The following is a 9,925-nucleotide window of genomic DNA, read 5'->3' on the forward strand; positions in this document are numbered from 1 at the left end:
AGGGAAAGATCAGCCTGGGCATGGGTCTTCTGCAGGAGGCAGAAGGGTTAATGGCCAATCTGTGATCTGCCAAGCCATGTGTGAAATAAAGCTGGCTGGCCGGAGAGCCTGTCCCAGATCCCGTGGCAGGAATTAGGGATGTGGAGCCTTTCTTCTCTCCATCACCTGCTCCGGCTCAGCCCTGGCTAAGGAGCTGGTGCTGTGGCTGCTGCACAGGGAGGGCGAGCTGGGAGGGAGGTGTTGGCATGCCCGTGCTCTTCCCCCATCCTGTGCTCAGGGGAATTGGGCATAAATGGGATCGGGGAGGCTGGCCCCCTCCAGCACCCAAAGAGGGCTCAGACAAGCCATCCAGACTGTGGGCAGGAGTTGTTCCCTGCCTGCATGGTGCCGGCTGGAGGGAATAAATAGAGGCCGCCTGTTTCCAAGCTGCCAGTCCCATACGTATGAAAAGCTGCATATGTTTTCTCCAAAATGAACTAAATACAAGTAGATTTAATGATGATGATGATAATAATACGTGTCTGTGCAGAGCTCTCCAAAGCTTTCCAGAGACTCCATTTGCAAGTGGCTGAATGAAAATGAAAGCCAGATCATCTCTGCCAGTTTATGGTTTGTACTCTTCCCCCACTCTTCCTTTCTTTTTAAACAGATTTATTCTTGGTCATTACCAGATCAGACACAGAGGAGGTTACTGCCTCGTTCTGCCCAGGGGGGATTTGATTTGAAGTCCCAGAAGGAATATTAAGTCACTAAACTATTTCCTCTCTCTAACAGAATAAAAAAGGAGGGTTTGGGAGGGGGAGAAGCAACACGCAGTGCGACAGTCTGTGGCCGGAGGGCACCGCAGCGAGCCCAAGCAGGCAGCTCAACAGAAACCCTCTTCAGCCTCATCCCCACTACAACCATCATGGGGATCTTGGCGATGAAGTCAGGAGTCAGCGTGACAAACTCCTGGAATGAGATGCAGGAAAATCCTAGTGCACTGCCGGAGGCTGGCCGTGCTGTGCATCCATCACATGATGCTCAGGAGCGTCTGATGTGTGGCTAGTGATGAGAAACGTGGTGGAAAAGTCTCACATGATGCTCAGGACATTTTGCTTGGCTTTCTGTGGGGCTGAGCCTGCGGCGGGGGGGGTGGGGAGGGACCAGAAAGCCGCTCCTCTGAGGGCTCTTTTCTCGCCTTTGCCTCTGGCAAAATCAGATCACCCAGTTCAGTAAGAGAAAGAAAGCAATTAAAAGGTCTTTTATGGTGGGATGCAGCCTTTTGCCTGTTCTGCACTTCCCTGGATGTGGTGAGCCCCTACACTCCCAGAATGGCCAGCACAAGCCCCTTGAGAAGTGGGGACAGGGTGACTCTGAGCCTCTCCTTGTCTCCTCCCCACAGTGCTTAGAACTACATTCATTTTTCTGTATCTTTCCATGGGTTAGTCTGTCAGCTTTTCAAAGTGCCTGGCTCTGGGTTTTGCTTGGTGCCTTGGAGCTCTTTGATGAAAACGGAAGTCTAGGAAAAACACTGCAACAACCTGTGTGGATGCGATGCTTGAGGAGCCTTGAAGTCAAGAAAAGCTGGGTCCCAGCAGCAACATAGCGTTGGTCAGACCTTCTCCACTTGCTATTTTCTGTGCTTTTTTTTGAGGGACAAATATATAACCAAATATACTACTGCTTATTAAATGTGTACCTTCAGACAGGCCACACATCTGCCCAATTAATGTGTCTCTTGGGGACTTAAGGAAACCCCCTCAACCTAAAAATCTAGTTACTTCAAGTGCTGTTATCTGACTTAAGCAGCCTCACTGAAGAAATGAGGCTGCTGAGGTGCACAAAGCTCGGGCTGGCTGGCTGGTTTTTGTTGCTGAGTGTGGGAAAGCAGCTGATGATCTGCCTCCATGGAGCAGAAGGATGGGCTGCGTTTGGGAGCATCGGGATGCAGGGCTTTGTGCCCGCCTCCTGTCTGCCTTTGGACAAGTCATTTCCCTGCATCTCAGTGCTCAGTCAGCAGAAGACTCCTGTCATCTTCTCCTCACCTCCTCTCCACAGCTGGATGCGTATTGTGGACCATTTTATGAGTGGCTGTAGGTGAGACCTTGTGCAGCGAGGTTTTGCTTTGTCAAATGAGTAGAAGGAACAAGCATCAGTAACAGCGAGGGGCAGGAGGCTTGTGGCAGTGCTGTTGGTAGCTGGCATTTCTTCAGGAGTGCTGCAGATGTGGTAGGAATGGGAATGTGAATGCTTCACCCCTGCAGACTTGCTGCTTTGTTTATAATTCGAGCAGCATTCATACTGCACCTGCTGCCTGGATCATCTTTGCATGGGAATGGATTGTGAGATCAGGGAAATAAAAAAAACTTGCTCTCTCTAAGATGACTTGCTGCACCAGTGAGCTCCCACTCACTCGCCCCTGTACCGACAAGTATCTGCCATGGATTAAGTGTGCAGCAGTTTCTGTTGAGGGGCATGAGACCTGGGATCTCGTAATTATAATTTTCTTCTAGAAAATTGTTTATCTCTGCACCTGTTGCAGCAGCTTCTGGGTACAGACATCATGGGCATAAAATGGGTGACGCTGCCTGCCGGCAGCAGCAGCAATGGCCTCTTCTGCTGTCCAGCTCTGCCTCTCCATCTGAAACCTCTGGTTTGAGCCTGCCCCTTCTTGCCCAGTTGGTGTTATCCAGTCCAGGTCAAGGCTTCTGTGCACAGCAGATCCTCACAGCGTTTTGCTGTGCCATGAGGGTGGTGGTAGGCTGGCAAAGGGAGCAAGCCCTCTCCACTGCCTCTAACCTTGTCCTCTCTGCAGCACCAGGGAGCAGAACATGGACCAGAACTGATACCAGTGGTGAGGAAAACATGGAGGGAAGGAGACATCCATTAAACTACTGTGCTTTGGTCTGTAGGAGACTTTCCTAAGGACAAAGAGTACTTTGGAGTGGCTGTTTCAGGATGTAGAAGATAAGCATATGTGGTGAGTTGTTCTGCTCACGAGTGAGAAAACCCTTAGTGAAATCTGCCCAGAAAACTGCTAAGATGCTTGCCAGTAAATGATACCTTGGGCATCTCCAGGCTGCAAAACAGGTTTCTCTTAATAGGAGAGCTGTGGCATCTTGGCTGACCAAGGCTTAAGAATGGAAGTTAGGAATGCCACCTCTGCTTGAAAATTAGGGAGATTAGGGAAATTAGGAGATGTCCCTCTGGTCTCATGACTCTGAGCTGTGTCTTTATGATGTGCCAACATAAAAAGGTATGAAAGAACAAAGGCAAAAGAATAATTCTGTTTCTTTCACCTGCAGATGAGAGCTCTTCCAGGCCAGCAGCAAACCCAAAGATAAGAGCAGAGGGAAGATGTGTATCAGGATATGAGCAGAGTAAACAGAGGTGTCTCTGGGGAGAGAAACATTACAGAAGTTCATTCATCCAAAATGACTGAGCAGAGACTCGCAATACAACCCATTGTAAGGGCTGACCTGACTCAGGGAGTCAACGTTTTACCAGTTTTGAGTCCTAAACCAAAATCTAACACCAGACTATGCCGCTTTTGAGACTGTTTCTCATCTTCCAAAGAGAAGATACACTTTCTGTCTAATGCTGTGAAGAACAGTGCACTTGCTTTGTAATCCCAGTCTGTGGAGGTTGGTACTTCAGGTGGCAGCACCGGTGTTGGTCACAGCCCCACATTGGGATGTGCCTTCAGGTGTCTGTCAGCTCCTTCTCAGGTTAGAGGAACACGGTGATACTGCTGATGGTCCTAGGCAGACCTGTCAGCCCAGCCTGTTGGGAAGGTGTGTGAGACTTCTCACCAGGAGAGCCTGGCTGGAATTGTGTGCAATTTTGCTGCTTTCCAAAGTGTTCAGGCTGAAATTTTGAAGACCAGACCTTTGCTTCAGGCAGAAGAGATTTTTATTTAATTTTCATGGGCAGTTTCTGTGGAGTATGATCAATCTTGACTTTCCAGAAGAAGGAGGACTAGGAGAAATCACTTGTTTTACTTCTAAGCTTGAAAAGCTCTTCTGAACTTTCGGAGAACCCATACAGTCCCCACTGGCTTCCAGCTTTTTTAGTTTGCTCTAATGTGTCAAAAATATGCCCCCAACTTCAGCAACCCGAGTGTGACCCAATTATGAGCCTTGGGGTGAAAAAATAATATTCATATAAGTTGATAGTTTTTAGAGTTTGACAGCTGAAATGTGGTCAGCATTGAGTGTCTGCCTAAGAGTTTCTGGGGACTGTGAGTAAGGTTTTTCCTCTTGTTCTTGATGCCACAGGTCAAAGAGCAGAGGTCTGTGTGGTGGGGCTCAGGCATCCAACCCCACTGATGACAGATGGTGTAATGGCTTGGCATTAGTCAATAGTTAATTTCACTGCACTCACAAAGCTGCTTCTCTGCTTTCTGGGTTGTCTGCCATGTCCTCTTCTGGTGCTTGGTTGGGTTAAGTGGTACTGGAGTCCTTCTGACCTGGCAAACCCTCAGACCTACCTCTACTCCCTGCAGGAGGCTTGGCCACCTCATCTTCATGTGTGCTACTTCTCCTTGGGTCCTGACTGGGTGGTGGTTTCAAGGGTGCCAGGCTCCTGTTGCACCAACAACTCCCAGGCTAGCAAGAGTGCCCTGGTGACTTCCTAGTGCACGTCATATGTATGTTCACCCCATGCCTGAGGTCCCATTTCCCATCTGCCCGGGGCCCTCACAGGCAGCCTGCAGGTAGGCTGTTCCTAGTGAGGGTCTCAAGATGCCCTGCAAATAGAAGTCTGTACACACTGCCTTAATCTTCCCCTTTTTCTCCTGTGGCTTGGAAAGGAAGCTGTTTATTTGAGATGCAGGACTGGGGCTGCTGTAAATAGCTCTCTGCTTTGGTGAACCTGCTGTGTCAAAGAGGGACAGCCTTGTGGCAGGCGACAAAGGCTAAGCCCGTGAGTCAGGATTAGACCAGCAACTGTGGATTATGGCATTTCTACCTAGACTCATCCTTAATTCTACCTGATTTAGAATAACTTGCAGCGTCAGTGACAGTGTCGGGCAGGGAGGACTTGTGGTGGCCCGGCCAGCTATACCTGGAGGGGGGGTGTTTGGCCTGTGAAATCCACGGGGAAGGCTGGAGGGTATTGGCATATGGGTGAGTGGGCAGAAGGACAGGTGATGTCATCGGCTGGGCTGATGGAAAACTGGTGGAGAGAGAGGTGTGATGTGCAGGGAGATGGGGAGAGTGGGAGCTCAGCAGAATGGAGCTGCAGAGCAGGCAGGGCTGTGGATTGTGGGAGGTTGGGTGGGGAAAAGAGCATAGTAGCTGCATAGATAAAATTAGTGAACGAATGCCTGGGAGAAACAATGAATTCCTAGAAGGGAAAGGAGTGGGTGGGAGAATGAGTGCAGTCTAAGATTTCCACTACTTGGAGCCCTTGTATGCAGGCAACCACACCAAAACCATATCCAAATTTACACTCCGTGTTGCCTCCCTGTGTGTCCGTGTGAAGCCACCCTTACTCCAGGTTGCAACTGCTTTACATTGCTTTAGATCAGATGGATAAAAAGGCTCAAATCTAAAAGTGTCCTGTTTTATGTTCATCCTCAGAAGTAAAATGGGACTTTCTTCCCAGTAAATTCCCTATGGCTACAGCCCCGGCAAGGCAGTGGGATGGGCGCTCAGCAGAGCAGAGAGGTGCCTATGAAGGATGTCTGTCCCCTGCAGAGCTCTGGTCCAGAGAGATGGCGCTCAGCCTAATGTGTCTCCTTCCCCGCCAGGTGTTCTCCATTGTGGTGTTTGGCTCCATTGTCAATGAGGGGTACGTGAACCGCCTGGACGAGGAACAAGAGCACTGCATTTTCAACCGCAATCGCAATGCCTGCAACTACGGCATCACCGTGGGTGTCCTCGCCTTCCTCAGCTGCCTTCTCTACCTGGCTCTGGATGCCTACTTCCCACAGATCAGCAGCGTCAAGGACCGCAAGAAGGTAGTGCTCTCGGACATCGGAGTCTCGGGTGAGCTTCCTGGCAGGTTGGCCCTGGTGCCCCCCTCTTCTCTGCCAGCAAGGAAGAGGGAGGGAGCTCCTTCCACCTAACATGCCAGGTCCATGCTAGCAGTCTGGTTTCCTTGCCCCCTCAGGCCTTCTCTTTCTCTCCTTTCTTTCCCTTTCTGTTTTTCTCAGCCAATCTGGCTGATGCCTCTGTGCTGTTTTCCATAGGCAGAGCTCAGGGAGCCCTTTAGGATCAGCAGGTCTTGCCTCCTTGCATGCTTGTGCTTGCTAAGGCAAAGTGTTGATGGCTCTGGAGATGGTACGTCTTTTCCAGCTCCAGGTGATTGAGCCCATACATTTTAACATGAAAAAAAACGTTGAGGGTTTAATGTAGGCTGACTAAACCAGTCCTCCTAGGTTGCCTGGCATTCCCCATGTGATTAGCTGTACAGGACCTGAGCCTTATTCTAACTTACAGTCAGATCTTTCCATCCCCAGTAGCGTGTTGAAATGACAGACAGCGTGATGGTGCGTGTGTCCATGCGTGGGTAACACCAGCCAGCAGCAGTGTGAGCAGGCACTTTGCTCTCGTGCTGTGATCCTGAATCTCTCTCCTGGCTTACTCCAGCCACACAGGCAAACTTCTCCACGTCAGGGTCCCCCCACAGTTTGTCAGAGGGGCCATGAGTGGAGTGAGAGCAGGATTAGGTGCAGCCTCTGAACTTGTTTTGGACTTCTGGCTTGCAAGTTTGTTCACAATTAGCCCCTTGCCTGGCAGTCTAATGTACAGCTAACAGGAGAAGGGGAAGGATTGAGCCCTGTTTTGCTGCCACTTTGGAATGCCCATTTCCTTTGCTGCCAGGTATCTGGCTGTGCCTGGTGAGTTCCAGTCCTTACCATCTGCTGATCTGGTCTCAGGGCTCCCCCCTACCTTTACCCCTTTCATTTTGTGCAGCACGTTAATGATCCTTAAGCACCTTTCCTTGGTGTGACCCCCTTAGCCTGTGCTGCTCAGAGCCAAAGCCAGTCCTGCACAACAGCAGACCAGCTGTTTCCCACTCTTCTGCAGCTCCCTTGGAAGGAATTGCTCTTTGCTTGTCCTTGCAGGACAGGGCTGTGAAGCAGTGGCTGTTGCAGAGAGCCCAGGTGATTGCTCCTGTACTGAAAGCCCTTCAGGCTCCCTCCCAAGGCCAAATGCAAGTCCTGTGATCAATCCAAACACAAGCAAATGAACTCTCCTGAGGTACTTTCTGCAGACACCTATTGTCACCTTGAAAATATAGCTGTCAGCAAGCCTGCCAGCTCGTCTGGGATTAGACAGGCTGCACAGTCAGGGTTTGGCCCAGTCTGCAACACACTGATGGGTCTCGTAGGGTTGAAGTTTCCAGAGAAATGTGATGCGTTTATGTTCTATTCACACATGTCTTCTTGATGTCTCTTTGGCATGCTGGTGGTGGTCTGTCACAGCCTTTTGGGCATTCCTCTGGTTCGTTGGCTTCTGCTTTCTGACCAACCAGTGGCAAGCTTCAAAAGAAGAGGACAACCCAATGAATGAGGGAGGGGATGCAGCCCGAGCAGCCATCACGTTCTCGTTCTTCTCCATCTTCACCTGGGTGAGTACAGCAGCCGTGATATTGGATCAAGTGTCCTCTGCACTCTAGTAGCTTGTGGAGAATGGGAAGTGACTGGCTAAGAGTGATTCCCTCTGGGATCTCAGTTCACATGGCCTCTGAGAAGGAAAAGCAGGAGGGGAGATGGTTAGGACGTAAACTTGGGAAACAAGGACTCAGAAACTTACATGGAAGAAGGTGCTAGATCATTAATAAGCACCAGGGAAAAGAGGGTCCCATATCCCAGTAAGGAGTGTCCTTGACAAACCTGTGATATGACCTTGGGCAAGCCAGCTCCCCGAGCATCATTTTCCCTCTTTGTAGGAGGACTTTAACTGCATTTTCACCTCACAGATGGTAAGCAGGGAACATGCATGTCCCTCCCTGCTTTGCTCCCACCATGTGAAATGTCATCAGTGGTGACAAGAAGGTGTGGTCCATGTCCTTTTGGGCTCTCCCTTTGCAGGCACCACTGCAGTGCTGCCTCATTGGGTCCCCTCTTAGGAAGGTGGTAGTGCTGTCTCTTAGGACTGCCTTTTACACAGATGTTCTTTGCTAGTTTCCTAGAAAAACAATGGTGTGCAATCTATATATCCCTCATGATTTCTTCCCATCTCTGAAGGCACCCAGCCCACGTAATTTTTGTCCGAAGTAACAGCACAGTGCCAAGCAGGAAAGCATTTTAGGCCAGTCTCCATGTGTCAGTCCTTGTGGCTTTATCTTCTCTTCCCCTTATGGGCCTTAAAACTGGGCAGGGGCCAGGTAGGAAAGGTGCCCAAGACCACAAAGCTGCCAGAGAGGAAGGTGGGGCTGCAAAGGGTTGTGCAGTCAGCACCCTCACCAAGGTGACACCAAGCTGGGACAAGGGACAGCAGCATGTCATGTCCCACATGCGAGTGCTGCCAAAAGCCCCTTGCAAGCTCCAGTGTAAAGTGTGACAAGAAGCAAGGTTTTTGCAAGGGGTCCCTCAGGACCCTTTTTGAGGTGCCACCACAATCCTCACAATGCATGGGCTTGCAAGTGGCTAAAGAGGCATCCTCTGCTGCCAGTTCCTTGCGTTTTTTATTTCAGTCAAATGCTCTGGTTTGCTCTTCCTTACTGATTCTCCTCTCCACACCCATCTCTCTCCTCACAGGGCTCCCTCACATTTCTGGCTTTCCGGAGACTCAGAGACATTACTTTTCAGGAAGACTACAACACCCTGTTCCCTAACTCCCCATCCTTGCTGCCTTAGTGCCCCTTGCTGATGGGGGAATTTGGGGGAAGAGGTGAAGGGATGCAACTGGAGGAGGTTACTGAGCAGACACAGTTCCAACGCCCCAACCATGGGTGTGTGGTCACTGTAGGGCACTGGGTGGGAAGACATGGGCCATTGAACTGGAGGGGGGTTGTCCACTGTATGGGGGATGTCCCTCTGGGGAGTTGGAACTGGTAGTTTCTTCTCCTCCTCCTCTGCTCCCTTCATTCCTTCCCCTGTACCCTAACTAATGCTGCATAACAACACTGTGCCTTTCTTTTGATTACTGCTCAGACCTAATACAAGAGCCAGAAGATGCCATCTGCCCCCACCACTTTATCTCCTCCATTTTCTCCCAGCCCTCATTCCCCAAAAACCTCTCCCCCCATCACCTGCTAGACTGCTCGCCTCTATCAGGGATGCTCTGGGACAACAAACCATGCCTGTTGGGGTCTGGAATGCTAAACCCCGTGCCCAGGCTCCCTCAGTCCACCCAAGGGTGTCCTGTCTGCAGTGCCCGGGGCAGGAGGCAACAGTACACTTGCTAACTATCCCCTGGTCTGGGAAGCAGCCACCTTGCCTCTTCCTGCTCCTTCCCAAGGTCTGTGCTGCATGGTGCAAATGTTGGCCAGTGAAGGGGTTACAGGGGGTGATCACTACCTCGCTACTCCGGGTCAAATCCTGCTCTCCTTCCTGGCCTCTGCAGGCATAACAGCTGCATAGATCCAGCCCAGCATTCCAACCTTCTGTGGTGCTGCTGAGGTGGGTTGCCTTCCCAGGGGCAGGAGGGGCTGAACGGGATAACCACACGCCAACTGAGCCTCTGCGACCTGTGCCACCTCAGTGAAAGCCCACCACTGGGCAGGAGGTGCTCAGCACACCATTCCTGCCCACTCCTCCTCTCTCCCAGCGGACTCCTCCTTTCTGTGGAGCAGCCTGAACCTTCATGCCCTCGGGGGTGTTTCACCAGGGGTCTGCCAGGTGGGCCTCGCACACTAATCCGTAACCAGTACTAACCCCACTTTTGTTTGTTTCTCTTTCTCGGTACGTTCCCCCTCTCTTCCTCCCCTCCCCTCTCTGCTTCCCATCTCTTCCCTCCACCTCCTCCCTCACAGGTGGGCCAGGCATTCC

General features: G+C 51.0%; 1 protein-coding gene across 1 annotated transcript in view; it reads left to right on the top strand.

Annotated features, from left to right (window-relative positions):
* Positions 1 to 5,698: 5,698 nt before the first annotated feature.
* The window catches only part of SYNGR1 (synaptogyrin 1), a 4,536-nt gene continuing 309 nt past the window's right edge, over positions 5,699 to 9,925 (top strand). The window contains exons 1-4 of the mRNA XM_010006620.1: positions 5,699 to 5,972; positions 7,415 to 7,560; positions 8,693 to 8,790; positions 9,730 to 9,775. Coding sequence (XP_010004922.1) covers positions 5,699 to 5,972; positions 7,415 to 7,560; positions 8,693 to 8,790; positions 9,730 to 9,775 — 564 coding nt within the window. The remainder of the gene's footprint in view (positions 5,973 to 7,414; positions 7,561 to 8,692; positions 8,791 to 9,729; positions 9,776 to 9,925) is intronic.

Source organism: Chaetura pelagica, unplaced genomic scaffold (assembly GCF_000747805.2).
Source record: "Chaetura pelagica isolate M959 unplaced genomic scaffold, ChaPel_1.0 scaffold530, whole genome shotgun sequence".
Lineage (NCBI taxonomy): Eukaryota > Metazoa > Chordata > Aves > Apodiformes > Apodidae > Chaetura > Chaetura pelagica.